The sequence below is a fragment of the Garra rufa genome, chromosome 15, assembly GCF_049309525.1.
Source record: "Garra rufa chromosome 15, GarRuf1.0, whole genome shotgun sequence".
NCBI lineage: Eukaryota > Metazoa > Chordata > Actinopteri > Cypriniformes > Cyprinidae > Garra > Garra rufa.
The window spans coordinates 40465100-40487334 of NC_133375.1; the positions used below are offsets into that span (position 1 = coordinate 40465100).

General features: G+C 32.8%; 1 protein-coding gene across 1 annotated transcript in view; it reads left to right on the forward strand.

Annotated features, from left to right (window-relative positions):
- cux2b (cut-like homeobox 2b) overlaps positions 1–22235 on the forward strand; it is a 168875-nt gene that overhangs the window by 90161 nt on the left and 56479 nt on the right. Inside the window, exon 4 of the mRNA XM_073819893.1 lies at positions 12295–12373. Within this exon, the coding sequence (XP_073675994.1) occupies positions 12295–12373 (79 nt within the window). The remainder of the gene's footprint in view (positions 1–12294; positions 12374–22235) is intronic.

The following is a 22235-nucleotide window of genomic DNA, read 5'->3' on the forward strand; positions in this document are numbered from 1 at the left end:
TCAGCGTCAGGGGTTTGGTGTTGTGGACTTTCCTACTGGTGCAGGGATGTGAGGGAGGCGGAGCGAAAGTCCACAACACCAAACCCCTGACGCTGATTGGTTGGAACACTGTTTGTTTATGTGTGGAAAGGTTGGTAGTGCCGATTGTTTTTTTGGCATATCTCGGACCCTAGGCTGACCAGAGAGACGCGGTTTTTTCACAGACAATTTATGGGGCAGGCAGCGAGCGGATCGTGAAGAAAGCTCAGCTGAATTTGACACTTTATGTTTCAGGCTAGAAATCGCTGATACAACCTTTAATTATAAGCTTTTTAACAATTTATGAACCCCCTGCAGTTCCCTTACAAACCCGCAGAGGTTTGCTGTAACCCACGTTCGGGAGACTGTAGTGTGGAGTGTGTCTGGGCTCTCAGAGGGCAGCGTGTTTCACCAGCGCTGGTTCTCCGGCTGGTACTGTCACTGTGTGTGTGTGTGTGTGTGTGTGTGTGTGTGTAAGTGTGTGTGTAAGTGTGTGTGTGTGAGTGACACAGGCTGCTGATTGGAATTGACGTGGGGACTGGATATGTGTCAGGACTTCGGTTGCTCATTTCTCTCTGCGCCTCAGAGACAGCAGCTGCTTTTTCACACAGTCCATCGCGAACTCTAGCGCCAGATTTACTCCAGCATGACACTGGATAACTCATAGTTTGCCTTACGCATGTGCTTACTGTTATTGTCAGAATATAGATGAGCTTTTATCACTTTTGTTCATTGAATTATGTGAAACACACTCAGGGCCTGGAGTGTTTTTTTGTGTCCAGTCAGGTCAAGTTGTCACATTTATGTTGGGACAAGTTGTACATTTTAATGTGTGTGTGTGTGTGTGTGTGTGTGTGTGTGTGTGTGTATATATATATATATATATATATATATATATATATATATATATATATATATATATATATATATATAGACTTACTTTTTAAAGAAGTCTCTTATGCTCATCAAGGCTGCATTTATTTGATCAAAAATACAGCAAAAAAAATGTTATTACAAAATAAAACAATGGTTTCTATTTTGATATGCTTTAAAATATAATTTATTCCTGTGATGCAAAGCTGAATTTTCATCAGCTGTTACTCCAGTCTTAAGTGTCATAAGATTCTTCAGAAATCATTCTAATATGCTGATTTATTATTAGAATTATCAATGTTGGAAACAGTTGTGCTGCCAAATATTTTTTTGCTATTTTTTTCATGTTTTTTGATGAATAACAAGTAAAAAAAAACAGCATTTATTCAAAATATAAATCTTTTTTTAACAATGTAAATCTATGCTATCACTTTGTATTAATTTAACACATCCTTGGTGAATAAAAGTATTTTGGTGAAAATTCAGCTTTGTATCAAAGGAATAAATTATATTTTAAAGTATATTAAAATAGAAATCCAGTATTTTAAATTGCGTTAACATTTCACAGTAGTTTTTTTCCCATATTTTTAATCAAATAAACGCAGCCTTCATGAGCAGAAAAGTCTCCTTTAAAAAGCATTAAAAATATCCGTGATCCCAATCTTTTGAGCGGCAGTATATATATAGTATATATATTAAAATATATTTTTATTATATACACTTGTTTATACTTTACATTTTATAATTTTATACTTCATAAATTTCACATTAAATATTATATATATATATATATATATATATATATATATATATATATATATAGAATTCATACATATTTTATCATTATGTATTTTGTTGTTTATATATATTTTCCATTTTATTTTATTATATATTTTTATTATTTATATATTATTTGTGTATTTTTATATTTTATATTAATACATTTGTATATATTTTACATTTTATAATTGTATACTTCGTAAATTACATACAAATATTTAATATACATATATAATTTATGCATAATTTATGTATGTTTTATTATTTATATAGTTTTTATATTTTGTTTTATGCACAGAACATTTTGTTAGTTATGTATATATAATTATTATTCAATAATACATTTTTTAAAAATAAATAAAATAATATATAATCTTTTTTTAAAAAATAAGCAGTTGAATAGCTGGTGTCTTTGTGGTTTAATTTGACCCTTTTCCTTTTGTCTTTCACAAAAAAGAAAATAACAGTGTACAGGTTTAGAACGACACAAGGTTGTACAAATGTTTGCATTTGTTATTTGATGGCATTTGGTTGTGCAAATGTTATTTTTGAGTGAACTGTCCCTTTCTAAAAGCGCTCATTTGTATTCACACTGATGGTGATTAACTTTTTAGTAGTTGTGAATGAAGTCACTCAATCTGACTCTTTTTCCTCATAAACCCAAACTCTTTCTGTAGCGCATCTGAAATGTTCAGCCATCAGGGCTAAAAAGTGATGATTCACTGCTAATTGCATAATCACCAGTTGTGATAATTGTAATTGATGAGTGTATAATTGCTAATTGCTAGTCTTTATTGGAGCCTCTCTGCCTTCATTTCTTGCTCACACTCCTTTTTTGGTCACATTTTCGTTCTTTTGCGCTGACTTTGTCTTCGTGCTCCTCTTGGCCCGCTCGCACAAGTTGCACAAAAAGTTTGCACATGTAAAAACACATTCACAGATTCTGGAAATTAAGCAGAGTTTCTGTTTTCAAATTAATTACGGGATTCAACCACAGATGCTTTTGGCAGTCGAGCATTTGATTTTTTCCTCTTCGTTTGTGCAAATGAGAAATTAGTCAGTGAATGCTGGAGCGTGTTTTATGTGGAAACTAAATTATACCTTTGAAATTTGGCAGATCGCTGCTTTAAGTTGTGGGACTAAAGTATCCTGAAGTTCTGGGCGCTTTGAAGCTGTAATTATAAAGTAACAGAAGACGTGCAGTGCTGAGGTCTGCTTTTACAAACTAAAAGAAGAAATTACTATAAACTTTTCTCAGAATTATAAAAGGGGTCGTGTCAGACACGGCTGTTTCAACTTTGGACACTTCTGGCCTTGTGAACTTCCTTAAAATCCACTTTAACTTTCTTGCTAAGGTAATTAGAGAATTGTTTTTCTGAACTGTTTTCTAAAGCAATAAATGTCCATTACATCTCAAATTATATGCTTACTGTAGTTTAACAACATTTTGTGGTGGATATCATATTTTAAATATTTTTTTATGTCTTTCTGCAGCTGATGTTCTAAGCATAACTACTATGATTTAAAGAAGTCTCTTCTGCTCACCAAGCCTGAATTTATTTTATCCAAAATACAGCAAAAACAGTAAAATATTGAAATATTTTTACTGTTTAACATAACTGTTTTATATTTGAATATATTTTAAAATGTTTTTATTCCTTTGATTTCCAAGCTGAATTTTTAGCATCATTACTCCAGTCTTCAGTGTCACATGATCCTTCAGAAAATATGCTGATTTGCTGCTCAAAAAAAATATTATTACTATTTCATTGAAAACAGCTGAGTGGAATTTTTTCAGGTTTCTTTGATGAATGGAAAGTGCAAAAGAACAGCATTGCAACATTACAAATGTCTTTATCTTCACTTTTGATCAATTTAAAGCATCCTTGCTAAATAAAAGTATTAATTTCTATCATTTCTTTCCCAAAAAAATGATACTGACTCCAAGCTTTTGAATGGTACAGTGTATAATGTTAGAAAAGCTTTTTATTTCAGATAAATGCTGATCTGTGAATCATTCTATTCATCAAAGAATCCTGGAAAAAGTTGTACTCAACTAATTTAAATACTGATAATAAATATTTCTTGAACAGCAAATCATATTAGAATGGATCATGTGACACTGAAGACTGTATTAATGATGCTGAAAATTAATCTTTGAATCACAGGAATAAATTACATTTCATAATATATTCAAATAGAAAACAGTTATTTTAAATAGTAAAAATATTTCAAAATTTTTAGTATTTTTGCTGTACTTTAAATCAAATAAATGCAAGCTTGGTGAGCAGAAGAGAGTTCTTTACAAAAACATTAAAAATCATTCTGTTCAAAAACATTTAACTGCTAGTGCAAAAAAAAAAAAATCAGAATAGATTAGTTTTTGTAGTTTGCTTTAAATACATACAAAAAGGAGGATGTTTTGAGGGTTACCCTGTGTTTTTAGTATCAAACTTGTATTTTAAAAGATCATGCTAAATGATTTGTCATGAAATGAGTGATCTAAAATTGCTGTTATCTATGTAAATCAATATTCAGTATGATTTTATGCAGCATATAACAGTGCTGTCGTATGTTGTCTGGACTTAAGATTGTCTCAGGAGTGATGGATGCTGGATTAGTGACGTGGAGCGTTCACATGCATACTAACCACCGGCATGTGTGTGTGTGTGTGTGTGTGTGTGTGTGTGTGTGTGTGTGTGTGTAATTGATGTCTGTGCGCTGGAGTTGAGATGGGTTAATGGTGTGATGTTGGAGGTAATCTGTGTGTTCTCTCATTAGATGATGAAGATCTACGTAAAATATTAGTGTAACATGTTATGAGGAGGATGATGGTGATCATAGTGATGATGCTTTTGTCTAATAAGTCATTATATCCTTGAAAAATGGAGGCTGAAATGGCTCTTCGTCTTGTGTAAATTCATAAGGAAATCTTTGTTGTCTTGTGCAGAATTACAGGGATTTATCTTTGCATGATTATCTGGCCATATGTGAGACAGTCTGTGCGCCATTCATTCATGTTTCCAGTCCTGACTGCAAATGCTCGCTGTAGGGGAAAAAATAAATAAGCACATTTTTAGTCTCTAATAAGAGTCAGAATACTGAAAAACACCAGATACACTATGAAAAAGTTGTAAATATAGATTAATGGAGTATGTTTTGCAAGAAAATACAATTTCAGTCTTTTTACTTTAAAATGTAACATTCAATTCAATGTTGTTTGCCGTTTCTATGCAGTTTACTAGCAATTTCTGAGTGAAAATTGTTTCTACACCACGTTTTTTTTCCCAGTCTACACAATTTTTCCCCTAAGCTTGGAGTGCATTTGACAAGACATTCTGTTTAAGGACTGTCTACTTCAAAATTTCACATTTAATTCAATGTTATTTGACATTTCTTTGCAATTATTTGTGAATTTTACTAGTATTTTTCCAGTGTACACTATTTTTTGTTTTAAGTTGTAAATAAAACAAAGATTGTTGGAGTGCATTTCACAAGAAAATACTATTTCAGAATTTCTACTTCAAAAATTCACATTTATTTCAATGTTATTTGATTTTCCTTTGCAATTTTTTGTGAATTTGTGAATTTCTACACCAAGTTTTTTTCAGTGTACACAATTTTTTTCCATAACTTCTTTAAAAAAAGATTATTGCAGAGTATTTCGCAAGAAAATACTATTTCAGTTTACAATAAAATTTCACATTCACTTCAGTGTTGACGTTTCTTTGCAATTATTTGTGAAATTTACTAGCATTTTCTGATTGAAAATTTTTTCTACACCAAGTTTTTTTTCCCAAAGCTATTTTTCTTTAAGTTGTAAATAAAACAAAGATTAGTAGAGTGCATTTCACAATTTTTTGTGAAATTTACTAGCAATTTCTGAGCACCAATTTATTTTTCAGTGTACACAATTCTGTGTGCAAAATTTCTGAAATTGTTTCTGAATTCAGTTTTTTTGAAAAATAGTTGTTTTAATTGACTGTAGGTCACTTACAGTTTGACGTATTTTAAAACAGTCAGATTTGTCAACTTCTGTCTCGACCAATGGCACGAGTTTGGGGGCGGGGCTACCTTTTGGCCTGACCAATGGCAGATGGGGGAGTCTTTCAAAAAATTTAAATTCTGTGAAAAAAAGACATATTTTAGGTTTAAAGTTGAGACATGCGTAGTCTTAAACATGTTTTTGTGGCATTGGACAACACCACTAATCACTTGTGCAGATGCATCTCACACGCTCTCTACCCTTACATCTATTGGCTTGTGTTTGTTGTATGTGAGCTCCAGTGCTGATGGAGCAACTGAATGTCATGTCTTGGAAAAAAGAGAAAGAGAGAAAAAAGGGGGAAAAAAAGAGAGAAACACAATTGCTTTTAGACAGCGAGTGCGGGAGACTATTGTATCAGTATCGATTTCTGTAGAGCTGCTCTATTCTGCATGAACTCCATGAGGCAGCGGCAGCGGAGGCTGAACGTACGGCAGACACGCCGCTTCAGACGACATGATGCTTATTGAGCAGCTCCAGAATGCCATGCTGCCTACTATTTTCAAATAAAGTAGTATGTGTGCAAAGTGCAAATTTAACTACTATATTTGACAAAATGTGCAGTATGCATGGAGTACTGCATCCCACAGAGCAATGCACTTGACCTTTTAAACATGCTTACCTCTTTCATTCTGACTTCCACAAGTTCAATTTTACACAAAATTTGATTAAAAGTGCAAACTAGTTGTATTTCTAACTGAAAGGTGAGAGCAGTGCATACTGCATAGTGTTTTACATATTATGAATGCTGCCTGCCATTCTTAGTTTCCTAGTGTCAGTGAATCTCATGAAGAAATGTCTGGGTAATTTTTCACCACAAAACAATGATAAATAAATTATATTTTGCATGAAAATGAAGCCTATTTTTAAGACCATTAAAATTATTTGTACTAATTAATACAAACAAAAAAGTATACACTTTATTATTTTTTGGAAATTTTTTATGACTCAGAATTGCAACATCTTTTAGTTTTTCACCCTAAAACTAATAGAAATAAAATACAGTTTGCATGAAATCACAATATGCTTCTACAAATATTCTTAAAATATTCTTCATTTTCTTTATGCAAAATTTAATTTCTTATCCAATTTTTTGGGGGAATTTATTTATTTATGTTTAATTTGTAAATAAATGTGTTCCAGAATTGCTACATCTTTTTTTCTTTTTAGAATTTATTTCTTGATTGATTAATTAATTAATTCATTAATGTATTTATTTATTTATTTATTTATTTATTTATTGGAAAAATATATAATTTATGTATGTAATGTAAATAAATAAATTGGTAAAACTAATAAATTAATTAACCTTTGAAAATTAAAATCAGAAAAAATGATTTTTTTTTTAGAACTTGTTTATTTATTTATTTATTATTAGTTAAAAAAAAAACAATGGAATAAATTATATTTTGCATGAAAATAAATCCTATTTTTAGGACCATTATATCATTTCTATAACCATTGCAACAATTGCAATTGCAATATACCGTTACCATTGCAATATGCTTCTACAAACTGTAGAAAAAAAATGCATCATTTTCTTTATGCAAAATATATTTTTTTAATTTTTTTTATTTTTAGAATTTATTTCTTGATTTAATTTTTTTTTTTTTTTTTTTTTTTGGAAAAAATATATACCAGAATTGCATCTTTTTCTTCTTTCACCCTAAAACCAATAGAAATAAATTATATTTTGTTTGAAAATGAAGCCTATTTTTAAGACAATTAAAATGATTTTCATGATTAAATACAAACAAATAAAGTAATCAAATTAATAAATCAATTAACCTTTTAAAAGTAAAATCAAAAACACAATTTTAATTTTAAGAATTAGTTTATTTATTTATTATTAGTTTTAAAATATGTTTGTTTCTGTTTTTTTGGAATAAATATGTCCCAGAATTGCAGCATCTCCTCATTATTCACCCTAAAATCAGTGGAAATAAATCAGTGTTGTTTTTGACAACCATCTTAGATTTAGTCTTAGTCTTTTGGACTAAAATGCTTCTTAGTTTTAGTCAAATTTTAGTCACTTCTATATGTGATAGTTTTAGTCCAATTTTAGTCGACTAAAAGTCAAAAAGGTTTTAGTCTAGTTTTAGTCGATGAAAAGTCAAAAAGGTTTTAGTCTAGTTTTAGTCAAAAAAAGGGGAAAAAGTAGTCTTTTAACAAATGAATGTAGGTCAGTAAGTATTTTGCTGTTGAGTAGTGTCACTTATAAGTTCTGAAAATAGCAGATCTATAGTTCAACACAATGTGAGCTTCCGGATCGACTATTTTCACCAATAATTACAATAATGAAGGAATGTTTTAGAACATAAAAGACAAACAAGGATGGAATGCTAAAACGGCTTGCCATACTAGTATGGCAAAGAGTATTTAATGCTAAAACGGCTTGCCATAGCGTCAGATACTTTTTAAGTTTTAATTGGCATGCACAATAAGCAGAAATGTCATGCATTTTAAACGTCTGACGGACCACCCACTAACATTTTCGTCTATTCTCGTCTTGTCAACGAAAACTCACACACGTCTCGTCATGTTTTAGTCATCAACGAGCCATTTTTATCTCGTCATCGTCTCGTTATCGTCATGAAAAAAAGTGGCGTCAACGAAATGATTTCGTCATCGTTGACGAAAACAACACTGAAATAAATTATACTTTGCATGAAAATAAATCCCCTGTTTTAGGACCACTATATAATATCTACAACCATTGCAATATGCTTCTACAAACAGTCCAAAAAATGCTTAATGTTCTTTCTTTATGCATATCTTGTCTTTTTAGGATTTATTTATTTATTTTGTGTACTTAAAAAAAAAAAGTCCCAAAATTGTCATTGTTACACCCTAAAACTAATAGAAATAAATTAGAATAATTAGCATGGATTAGAATAATTAGTTATTTTCCTGAATTAATACAAATAAATAAAACTAGTCAATTAAATTAATTAGTTAAAAAAGACAATGTACTGTGTGTGTGTGTGTGTGTGTGTGTGTGTGTGTGTGTGTGTGTGTGTGTGTGTGTGGTGTGTGTATATAATTGTAATATTCTTTTACAGTCTTAAAATCTGCTTCATCTTGATTTTTTTATTTTTTATTTTTACCTTTATTTAAATTAATTATATAACCGTTTTTTGCATTGCATGTGTCTTTTTTAGTTAGTATGACCCAGATCAGTTCTTGACTTTATCCACTCATGAATACTTCACAGTATGTTCAACAGTGTTTAACTACAGCCATCAACCTTTTTTTTTTTTTTTTCTTACCCAACACACTTTTATTTACTTCAATACAAAACATCCTTTGAGTCAAGCAATGATGATTTGATCTGAATATGCAGGACTTTACATTTGATTTCTGTTGAGTCTCTGTTCTCCCGTCTCAAACCTGGCATCGCACCGGCCTCATCCCTTCACCCGCAGGCCTGTCTGCTCGCATTTCACATGGGCAGCGAGCGTCCCGTCAGGGGCCTGGCCCGCGCGATTTGAGCAGTAACCTCCCCTCCAGTGCGCACCAGAATCTCAATGACGGGCCGAGCGCGAGCGGCTGGAGTGGAACGCTGTTGTTTTGGAGGTCTTCTGTGTGGTCTTTGGAGCTCTAACCCACATATCCACAGGCACAGGTGCCCTCTCTATGGGGCCAGGTGGCGGCCCATTCTGCTCCCGCTCTTCCTTAATGAATCCGTAATTGGTTTGAGTCACCTGTGGAGAGGAGAATAGCAGGGGTGACGGGTCGGGTTAGTCGAGGTTCTGCTCGAATCTGACCTGGCTTCATTGTGCACAGTAGTCCAGCAAAGACCCAGAGCCCTCAGCAGCAATTTACTCTTCATTTCTGTCTCACAGACACACACATACAGCCTTTATACACTCGCAGAGAAAAAAGGTACAAAAGCTGGCACTAAGGTGGATCCATTTCGAAAGGTGCATTTTTGTACCTTTTAGATATTAATATGTACCTTTAAGGTACCATATGGACTCAGGTTCAAATAAATGTGTCACAGTTTCCCCAAACATATGAACTGTTTTCAATATAGATAATAATCAGCTTATTAAGAATGATTTCTGAAGGATCATGTGACACTAAAGGAATAATGATGCTGAAAATTCAGCTTTGGTCACAGGAATAAATTACATTTTACAATATATTCATATAGAAAGCAGTTATTTTAAATTGTAATAATATTTCACGGTTTTCACTGTATTTTTAATCAAATAAATGCAGCCTAGATGAGTTGAAGAGACATTAAATTTTGCATGAAAATGAAACCTATTTTAAAACCATTAAAATTATTTGTATGAATTAACAGTGAGTACGTTTACATGGACAACAATATTCCGATTTTAACGCGATTAAGACAATACTCTGATTAAGAAGCAACCATGTAAACGGAGATTTTTGATTAATTTAATCCGACTAAAGTCATAATTGGAGTAAACACAAATCGAATTAAGACAGGTGGTCTTCCAGGCAGGTTTTTGGGCTCGTAAATCACAACTTTAAACCACGACTCAGGACTTTGTAGCGTTTCAGGCAAGTCACGCCAAACGGCCTGAGCGCATTTATTATTTTTATATTATTAATAATTTGATTGCAACGTTATATTGTCCTGAACTCTATTTTTCCACCGTGTGCCACTTGCATAAACACCGCACCCCTAGAGGCTCTGGCTATGTTACGTCAGAACTCGGAACTGGGAGTACGAGATCTAGTATGAGTTCACAGGTGGGAAGTCACGGGTTTGACTGCCGTTCGGGTGCACTTTCACGGGTAGAAGTTTGGAAAAACACGGGTAACGGGATGCCTGGAACGCAGCATAACTCTCTCAGTTGGTCACACGTGTCGTGTATATGCTTTGGTTTCATTTTTATTTATTTATTTATTTTTTTGCTGCAACATGGGATTAATCAATGCTCATTGCTGATAAATAGTTTGTCTGTTATCATAATTTATAGTTTTATGGTAACGTAGTTAACATTCAACCCGTTCTTTTTCATTTGTTGTATTTGTGATTTTAATTTTGTGAACGGGATTTCTGCTATTGGAATATCTTAGGATGCTTTTCGAATTCATGATCTTGGTTTTGCCTACATATATGTGACCCTGGACCACAAAACCAGTCATAAGGTAAAATTTTACAAAACTGAGATATATACATCATATGAAAGCTCAATAAATAAGCTTTCTATTGATATATGGTTTGTTAGGATAGGACAATATTTGGTCAAGATACATCTATTTGAAAATCTGGAATCTGAGGGTGCAAAAAATCAAAATACTGAGAAAATCACCTTTAAATTTGTCCAAATTAAGCTCTTAACAATGCATATTACTAATCAAAAATTACATTTTGATAGGTTTACAGTAGGAATTTTACAAAAAAATCTTCATGGAACATGATCTTTACTTAATTTCCTAATGATTTTTGACATAAAATAAAAATCAATAATTTTGACCCATACAATGTATTTTTGTCTATTGCTACAAATATACCCCAGCGACTTAAGATTTGTTTTGTGGTCCAGGGTCACATATAGGCTACACCTAGACCTATCAATTTTAAGATTAAAACAAATTCCTAAAAGATGGATTTGTTATTTTTAATTAAACAGCACAACAACAATAAAACAAAACTAGCTTATATAGCATTTATTAACAAAAAAGACGAGGCATGGACTCCATCACATGCTGTGTTATATGCCGACTAAAAAATGTATTACAGGGCGCGCAAACACTGAGCAATCAAATTAATTAATAAAAAATAAAAGAAAGCCTCTAAAGCGTAATGTGAGGTAAACGGCAAAGATAACAGGGGTTTAAAAAAAAAACAGTAAAACTAAACTGGCTTTCGGTGACCGTGCTTGCGTTTTTTTTTTTTTTTCCTCAAAACTGACTGGCTCTGAAACGCTCGCTGTATGGAGCAGACACTTTGGAGCAGCTCAGCATGCACTCGCACAAATGCGACCACGGCAAATTTTAACTCACACATTTTAAAAAATGTGTTGCATATGTCCAGAGCCACTTCAAGCTTTTGTAAAATTAAAATCGAAACATTCAAAAGTCAATAACGAAGATGAACTGATAGCGTCGCGTGTGGACCTAACGACGTCCTAACGTGTCATTAATCGATCTATGTACTATAACATGTAAAACGGGAACATGAAAGGAATATTCTAAAAGCAACTCATGTAAACAGCTTAATCATATTATTGTCTTATTCAGAATAAGGTCATTAATTAGATTACTGGTGTCCATGTATTTCTGTATACTATATATATAATGCAATTCCAAACATATTCTTGTGTTGTGATGAGTGAAGCTGTTATGTGGAGTCTCTGGTCTATTTGTCGGAGTATCGGATGCTTTCCTGCACTGGTGACTTTATTAGAGCGAGTTTTCCTTGAGAGCGATCACACTAATGTTTTTCTCTGTTTAAGTACTGGAATAAACTTTGCTCTGTTCATTTGTAGCTCTGCGGCATCAACATATGGAGCAGAATTATTGACTGGGGTGTTTTATTATGTGTTGCGTGGCCCTTAAGTGTGTCCTGGATTGATGAGCTCATCTCTCTGCTGCAGGTGGTTGCGTTGAGCCAGCGCAGTAAGGAGGCGGAGTCTGCGTTCCTGGGAATATATAAACAGCTGATCGAGGCCCCAGGTGAGCTGCACACCTGCCTGTGCCATCACACACACACACACACACACACACACACACTAAACCATACATCCTCTGCTCGATTTCACACGACTCAAAGGAACATTTATATATACAACTATAAGCTACATGGTATTATTCATTAGATTTTTTTTATGCCAATTAAAAGTTTATGATGTACTATATTATACTATAGACATTATCCATTCTTAAAACATAAAACTAAGTAGCAAAATGACTTAGAAAACATGTTACAACCATAAGCGCTTTTACATGCTGTATGACCTGTATGACATTCACAAATTATTCTGTATTTGTGTTATTTTAGTGTTAATTACAATATATAATTATCGTATTTATTCATATTTTGAATTAGGGTTTTTTACTTTAGTTTTAATATTCATTTAAATTTTATGTGCTTATATTATTCATTTTGGGTTTTATGTATGTATATATTTATTTCAGTTTTAGTATTTTTTTTTTCTTTAGCCCATTTCAATTAGCTGCCAAGGGAAATTTTCATATCAAATTTTTTATCTAATATATTTTTTTATAGTTTTATAGTTTTAGTTAACAATAACAATACTGATTTAGTCACTGAGTCCACTATATTAAACTATACATTTTATGCTTATGACAGTTTTAATTTTATGTGCTTCTCTTATTTTTATAACTGTTTTTAATATTGTTTTTGTTTTATTAATAATTATTTTAGTTGTTGTTTTTAAATATTAATTTGTATTATTAATTTTATATTATTATTATTATTATTATTATTAATTATTAGGGCCCGAGCCCAAAAGGGCGAAGGCCCTATTGTTCTTCTAAGGGTTATTATTTTTTTTTTTTTTTTTTTTTTTTTTTTTTTTCTTTTTTTCAACCTTCCGGGCACTTTTGGGGGCCTTAACATACTCAAAAACTCTTGAAAATTTGCACACACGTCGGAATCTGCGGCCATCAGGACGCCAAAGAGGCTGGGACCCGGGCGTGGTTCAGGGCCTCTACAGCGCCCCCTGGAACACAGTTTGAAAACTTGATGTACTGCGCACACATACTTGCATGTATTGATATGAAACTCGGTACACATATAGATCTCACTGAGCCAAACAACTTTTGTACTCTATGTCATGGGCTCCACGCAACAGGAAGTGAGATATTTAGGGCTGTTTAAAAAGCGCATGCTCTGGAATTTAACGTACTCCTCCCAGGAATTCTATAGGATTGTCACCAAACTCGGTCAGCATGATCTCAAGACATTGGGGACGCTAAATTGCGAGGAGATTTTTGATATCTCGAACGGTTTGGCCGTGGCAAGGCGACAAAGTTATGGCGAGAAATGAGAAACAGGAAGTGTCTAATAACTGTTGACCACATTGCCTGATTCTGATGAAACTTCACCAGTTTGTTCGTTGTATGATGCCGATTCCATAAATGCGACTATTATGAGTCAAAGTTATAGCGCCACCAACTGGCAGCAGGAAGTGTGTCATTTTCAAAATGCTTTGATATCAGCCTCTTAATTTTACTCGATTTTCTTTAAACTTCATCAAAATCATGTCAAAACACGGCCGATAAGAATATGTAAAGGGGTCGATGATAAATCGAATGCTGTTGCCATGGCAACATGTCAAACTTTAAAATTAGATTCCTGTCTTTTCGAGGCAGTTAACATGCTTAGAATTTCATGAAACTCAACACACACATCAATATTTATGATAGTTAGACACTGGCAAAAGGTCATAAATGGGCGTGGAGCAGGCACTCTATAGCGCCATCTTTTGACAAAAGTTGGGGGGTTAGTTTTTCCTACAGTCACTAAACTCTGTACATATATTAATCTCATCAATTTGGACAAATTTCTAAATCAAACTCATTAGCTGAGACCAACAGGAAGCCGGCTATTTTGATTTGAATGTGGATTTTTGGAAAAATCAGGCTGTAAACAAATGCACACTACTTCTAAGAACAACCAGCTGTTCACACCAAACTTTTTTAACATGAAGAGAATATTCTGAAGATGTTAAATTGCGACCGGATTTTGGATATCTTGAACGGTGTGGACGTGGTGATTTTTTAAAGATATAGTAAAAAATATTTTTATATCTTTAAATTGCAGCATCCAAACTCTTTAAAACTTTTTTCACACAGAGATCTAATCATTCTGAGCAAGTGCTGGAAATAAAAAATGTATACAAGCTTCTATGAATTAAAGAAAATTAAAAAAAGAACTCATAAACCTGCTGTCACTCTGGTGAATGTCTCTACAGTATGTGTGTGCGTTCAGTCAGGCACAGAGAAGCTCATTATTGCAGGGGGGAGGGGTGAGAGGCAGAGAGGGTGACAGAGTAGAGAGCCATCCTACAGACCATCTTTGAACAAAATGCACATACTGTATGTAGTGTAATTACATAAATATGTCTGATCTTTGAGAGTCTGATATTTTGAGAAAATATAAAGGGTCACTAAGTCTTTCATTGTTCATTTTTTGCAGTTGTTGTTTTTTATTTATTTTTTACTTAACTGTACCATGAACTTGTCCTATTCAGTCACATAGCAAAAGATTTTAAAAAATACAACTTTTTAGCATGATCAATTTATCTTCATTGATAGACAATATTTACATAGTGTTATTTATTGAATATAAAATCATAATAATAAAAAATTAAGACAAACTTTGACAACAAAACAAACGTTACTGTTATCTCTTCAAAACATCTGAAAACCATAATTTTAAGATCAGTTATATATATGTATCACCCCGTTAAAATACTCAACTTGATTTTTAAAGATATTTTGAAAGAATGAAGCGTTTATAGAGCACTTTATTGTGTATTGCTGTACACCCACATGAACTGTGTTCATGTTCATGTTAATTCACAGTACATAAACTTTATATGAATACTTTTTTTAGCTTAATATTAATTAACATTAATAAATGCTATTTATTTATTGGTCATGTTAACTGATATAGTTAATTTTAACAAATGAAACTGGATGGCAACATTTTATATTTTGTGTGTATGTGTCTGTGTGTTGATTTTAAAGTGTAACCCTTTCAATTCTGTAAACTTAAAATCCAAACTAGCAGATGGTTACTGTGAATGCATGTGCCAACTGGGCACCGTCTTCCTTATTGATTCTTAGTTATGACAACAATTGATTTTATACAAAAATATATTATACAAAAATTGTACAGATAGGTAACAATGACATTTAAGCAGAAGTGGTGGATATAAAGGAAGCAATAATAACATTTTGCTATCATCATGAAATACATGTTCTTATTTGTAGCATACTGGTTCACAGTTGGCATCTATCTGAAGTCCTTGCATTGATTGCATTTAATTAAATCAACATTATATTTGGTCAGTCTGATCTTGAGGCCTTAGAGATGTTAAATTGTGAAGATCTTGAGTTTTCATTAAAGGGCATGTCCGTGGTGGCCTGACAAAGTTTGATGTTTCTGCATAGACATAGAAGTGGTTATAACTTAGCCTGAAAATGTCTGATCTGCCACAAAATTCACAGGTTTGGTAAGAGTCCTGGCCTGAAGACACCTAAAGACCAATATTCAGATATTATCATAGCGCCACCTGTTGGCAGCAGGATATCTCATATATTTCACTAACTCAAACACACCAAGGTCAATCTGCACCAAACTTCATATGTTTGATAATAGTGCTGGCCTGAACACATCTACATGTCAATAATCAGTTATAGGCATAACGCCACCAGCTGGCAGCAGCAATTTTGGCACATTTAAATGACTTATGACATATTTTTTCTATATTTACTGTATTAAAAGCATACTGCCCACCGATTGCTGTTTTCCTGAAGCCACCGGTCGGCGGTGAGCCCGGGTGCGAGGGCCCGTTCATCGCTGCTCGCAGCTTTAATTAATATTAATTATTAGTAGTAGTAGTAGTATTAGGAGTTTTCAATTTAATATTTTTATTTAACAATAACAATGCTGATTGTCACTTAGTCTACTAAACCAAACTATACATTTTATGCTTATGAGTTTTCATTTTAATTTTATGTGCTTTTGTCATTTTTATAATTTTTTTAATATATAATGTCACCTTTTAATATATATCGCTTTGTTTTTCGGTTTTAGTAGTTTTTTTTTTTTTTTACGTTTACATTTTTAATTCTTATTTTTTATTTAATAGCCTTAGCAAAAACAATACTGATTTTGCAATATTTGATGCTTATGACAATTTTAATTTTGTGCTTTTGTCATTTTTATTAGTTTTTTTTATATTATTTTTTATTAATAATAATTGTTATTTTTAATTATTTTTAATTAATTATTAATTAATAATTCATTTGTGTATTATTATTATTATTATTATTATTTGATATTATTATTATTAATAATAATAATATTTTTAAATGTAATAGTTTTAGTTAACAAAAACAATGCTTATTTAGTTACTTAGTCCACTGTACTAAACTATACATTTTATGCTAATGAGTTTTAATTTTAATTTTATGTGCTTTTGTCATTTATATATACTATATAAACTATTTTTTTCAATTTGTTTACCAAGGTGACATTTCTAATTTTCATTGTTTTATTTTCTTGTTTGTTTGTTTTAAATGTTTCATTTAATATGTATATTTTTTATTTAATAGGCTTAGATAACAAAAACACCACTGATTTTGTAATATTTTACGCTTTTGTTTTAATTTTGTGCTTGTCAATTTTTTTTAGTTTTCTATGTATCTTCTTAGTTTTACTTTTATTTTAAATAAAAAATAATTAATCCAATATTTCAGCTTTACTCCAATTAATAAAAATTTATTAACTAAAATTTATTAATAACAATTATTATTAGTTTTAATTTTATTTAGCAATAATAACCCTGTTTTTTGCACTACTAGGGAAGTATATATGTTATGCTTATGACATTATTTCCATGAGCTCATTAAATATGGACTTCTTAAAGGTACAGTAGCAAATGCTGCCAAGGTGACATTTCTAATTTTCATTGAAGTTTTTTCATCTGATATGTATATTTTATTTTGATTTCAGCTTTACTCCAATTAATGGTAATTTATATTTTCTAGATATGGGCCTGGTTTCACAGACAGGGCTTAGACTAAGCCAGGACTAGGCCATAGTTCAGTTAGGACATTTAAGTAATTTTTATAAATGTGCCTTAGAAAAAACATTACTGGTGTGCATCTTGAGACAAAACAAAGGCACTGATATATTTTAAGATCAGTCAGTGCAAGTTTCTTTCAGTTGAAACAGCTCAGATTTACATTTTAGTCTGGGACTAGGCTTGAGACTTGTTTGTGAAACTAAACAAGTCTGTCTTAAAGAAAATGTCTTAAAGGTTTAGAAATGATTTAGTGAGTAATATGATAAGTGTTTACAAAAGTGGCCTCTTTAATGTGCTTGTTGGATGTGTTTGGGTTCATGTGAGTCCATATGGTCTCAGGTTCTGTTGACCGCAGCGGGCCAATCAGAACTCAGCTGGAGGGTGACCGACACTCACAAGTGAAACCTGGGATTGATGAGGAGTGTAGAGCAGAGGAGAGACGATAAGAGAACCAGACAAATAGAGACGAGAGAAAGAGGACAGGGGCCTGATGCTGGACCGTCCTATCAGAGATCACAGGAAGCCCGATGCCACTGTTTACACATTCATTGACTGGGTAATGGAAGCTCCTGCTGGAGAGATAAGCTCAGAAATCCTAGGGAGCTACGATCTTAGGACAGTTATTCACGGTTTGTGTCATTCTGTAGGTTAACTGCTTGTTTCAACAATACTTTCGTTATTAATTCGTTTATTTTATTTGTTATTAACAGTATTAATTTTGAAGCAGGTGATGATTTGTTCGTTAAATTAATAATTAATTCAACATATATAACGTTACACAGCATTTTACTTAAATGGAAACAGTAATGTTAGTAAATCATTACAGAATTCGCTGATTTGAAGAGTCTGAAATAGATGTTGCTCGTTAAAAATATGCACACCGCCTACCTAGACAGGATTTTTTAGGCATCGTAGGTGCACTTCTGACAAAACGACTGGTTTAAAAGTTAGGCTGCCTTGCTTTAGCCAGATTTTAGCCTTTACAGAGAGAATACAATCCTAGAATGCAACAGGCTTGGTGAATAAATCAAAGATGGTGAATAAGGTGACCTACAGTTGAGGTCAAAAGTATACACCCCCTTTCAGAATCTGCAAAATGTTAATTATTTTACCCAAATAAGAGGAATCATACTACAGTAAATGCATGTTACATACATATAGTCCATAAGTGAAAATAATTGTTACATTTATAAAAATGACCCCGTTCTAAAGTTTTCATATGCTTGATTCTTAATGTGTTGTTACCTGAATGATCCACAGCTGTTTTTTTTTTTTTTCTTTGGTGATAGTTGTTCTTGAGTCCCTTGTTTGTCCTGAACAGTTAAACTGCCTGTTTTTCTTTAGAAAAATCCTTCAGGTTGCACAATTTTTTTTCCAGCATTTTCCAGCATTTTTGTGTGTTTGAACCCTTTCCAACAATGACTGTACAATTTTGAGGTCCATCTTTTCAAACTGAGGACAACTGAGGGACTCATATGCAACTATTACAGAAGGTTTAAACGTTCACTGATGCTCCAGAAGGAAAAAACATGCATTTAGAATTTAAAGAATTTGAATTTAATTTATTTTGTCTTCTGGGAAACATTTAAGTATCTTCTGTAGCCTCTGAAGGGCAGTACTAAAAGAAAAATATGATATTTGGGTAAAATAAGAAAAATGTACACATCGCCATTTCTGTTCAAAAGTTTTCTTATTGCATGTTTTTTCTTTCTGGAGCATCAGTGAACATTTGAACCTTCAGTAATAGTTGCATATAAGTCCCAAGTTGTTCTCAGTGTGAAAAGATGGATCTCAAAATCATACAGTCATTGTTGAAAAGGGTTTAAATACACAAAAATGCTAAAAAAAAAAAAAAAAAAAAAAGAATTTGTGGGACCTGACGGACGTTTCTGAAGAACAGCAGGCAAATTAACTGTTCAAGACAAACAAGGGACTCATGAACAACTATCACTAAACAAAAAACAGCTGTGGATCATTCAGGTAAAAACAGTATTAAGAATCAAGGGGATGTAAACTTTTGTTATTTTTATAAATTCAACTATTATTTTCTCTTGTAGACTATATGTAAACATCTTTTATGTGAAATATCTTATTCAGGTCAGTACTAAATAAACAATAACATGCATTTTGTATGATCCCTCTTATTTTGGTAAAAGAATTTACATTTTGCAGATTCTGAAAGGGGGGTGTATACTTTTGATCTGTATATGTCTGTCAGTGCTGAAAAGCTATGATTAAGCATTTCTCCATGTATTTTTAACCAGCATTTGCGTATGCACTGCATGTGCAACATACTTGAGGCTCAATGCTGTCTATATAGACAGGAGTTTAGTATAAAACAGGCTGACTTTAAAGATCTCCCTGATCCCTTGCACTTCATATTGTTCCACACTCTTAAAAGAAGTAATGCATTTTCTTTTAGGTAAAGCATCTCGCTTTAAGGATGTATTTGATATAAATCCCTGACCTATAGCTCTCCTATTAATATTTTTTTATTATTTTTTCTATGCATTACCAAAACACATATTTCATGTTTCATTTCTTGTAAACTCGGTCTTTTGACTAAAAGTTAAGCAAGATTGTAGAAAGAAAAAATCTTGAGAATTTAAAGAATTTATTTAAAGAATAAAACGGAAGTATGTAAGATGTAGTGAGTGGTGCAGGCACACTTTAAACAGCCTTCTTGCAATGCAAATAAATAGTTATGATGGCATTTGAGCTCCAGATAGATTTGATTTGTTATTTGACTAGTTTTTTGGTTCAATTGGTTTAAAAGTTAAGATTTTTAGTGTTTTTTTTTTCAGTAAGTTCTGCTCATCAAGGTTGCATTTCTGCTCATGTAACGTTTATTATTATTATAAATGTAAAAAATATATTTTTGTGAAAACCATGATGCATTTATTTTATTAGTTTATTTTATTAGTTCAAAAGAACAACACTTATCTGAAATAGAAATCTTTTCTAACATTATAAATATCTTTACTGCCCGTTTAATGCATCCTTACTGAATTAAAGTATTAATTTCTTTTAAAACAATCATACTGACCCCAAACTTTTGAATGGTATTGTGTATAGATGTGAAAGCTGGTTAATTCAGGGTTTATTTCCTGTTCTTAACCTTTTGAAGGGGCTTTTGCTTCTTAATTTATTCATTATAGTCCAGCTATTAAATTACCTTGCATATTAACATAATATACCAAAGTATTTTGATGCAAAATCATAATATTTTTCATAAAAATGTGACATACATGGACTCAAACCTGAGCACAATGATTATGCCATTGCTCCGACGGAGTACAGTCAGCTACTAAAATAATGTAAATACTCTTACGAAGGAAGAATTGATTGTGAATGTTTCTTAAATTGATGCTGAAATTAATGGTTAGACACACAGGGGCCATAAAATGTGGCAAATTCTAGCTTAATAGTTTTTTTTGCCTTTGATTTATGTAAAGAGATCCAGTAAATAACTCCCATTTGACCTAGTCTGTGGCTTTTGCCCTGTTTAGTTTGCACAAGGACGCATTCAGATTAGCACAATACAAAGGGTGATGGTGACTAAACGCAGCCAAAGTTTCCACCAAAGCCAGGGCCGTCATATGCGCGTGTAACCCGGCGCTTGACCTCCGTGCGAATCGTCCTGATGACGAGAGCTGCGTTTTCATCTGTATCGACCCCTGACGGATCCTGCCATCTGTGAGGGTGAGCTTGTCGTCTACAGCAACCTATTAATCTGTTCCTTCCTTTGGCTTTGAGCAAGGTCACCCCCCCTGCCATCCCGGGAATGAACCGTCCCAGGTGCCGTAAAGGACAGTAAACTCGCTCAGCTTCCTGCAGTCGTGTGAGGAAACAATGAAGATTGTTGCTCAGACGTGTTGATGGAGTTTAGTGTTCGTTATCAGAGCACAAACACACTGAGTGTCTTTACATGTAGAACAAAATAGCACAAATCAACAATGATAAAAACCTGTTTATATGCAAAACACTTGCACAACCTAAAAAAAAATAATTTTATTAATCAGTATTTTGTCTTATTTTCCAACAAAAGTATCTAGTTCAGATAAGACTTGTGTTCTTAGAATATATATGTTGCATATAACACAATATTCTATGATTAGTCTTTTATATTTTTGAGCACACAAGATACTGATTATGATTTTTGCAGTGCTTTATCGTTGTAATAAAACTGCATGTAAACACACTCAAACTAGATTTATACATTTTGCAAAAAGGTAGTGAGTGATGTTGCCTGTGCAGGTGATGTAAATATTGTTAGAAGATGATTTGTGTGGTTGCTAGGTTATTCTGGATTGTTGCTAGATTTTTTTTAAGGTGTTTTAGGTGGTTGCTTTGTTGTTACTACTAGGGTGTTCTAGGTGGTTGCTAGGTAGTTACTAGTGTGTTCTGGGTGGTTGATAGGGATTTACTAGGGTGTTCTGTGTTTCTAGGGTGTCTTTGGTGATCACTGGCTAGTTAATAGGGTGTTCTGGGTGGTTGCTAGGTAGTTACGGTGTTTTGGGTGAATACGGTGGTTACTATGGTGTTTTGGGTGGTTTCTATGTGGTTTCTATGGTTTTCTGGGTTATTAGGGTGTTCTGGGTGGTTGCTAGGTATATACTATTGTGTTCTGGCTGGTTGCTATGTGGTTAATAGGGTGTTCTGTGTTTCTAGGGTATCCTGGGTGGTCACCAGGCAGTTATTAGAATGTTCTGGGTGGTGGTTTTTGGAATGTTCTGGGTTAATAGGGTCTTCTG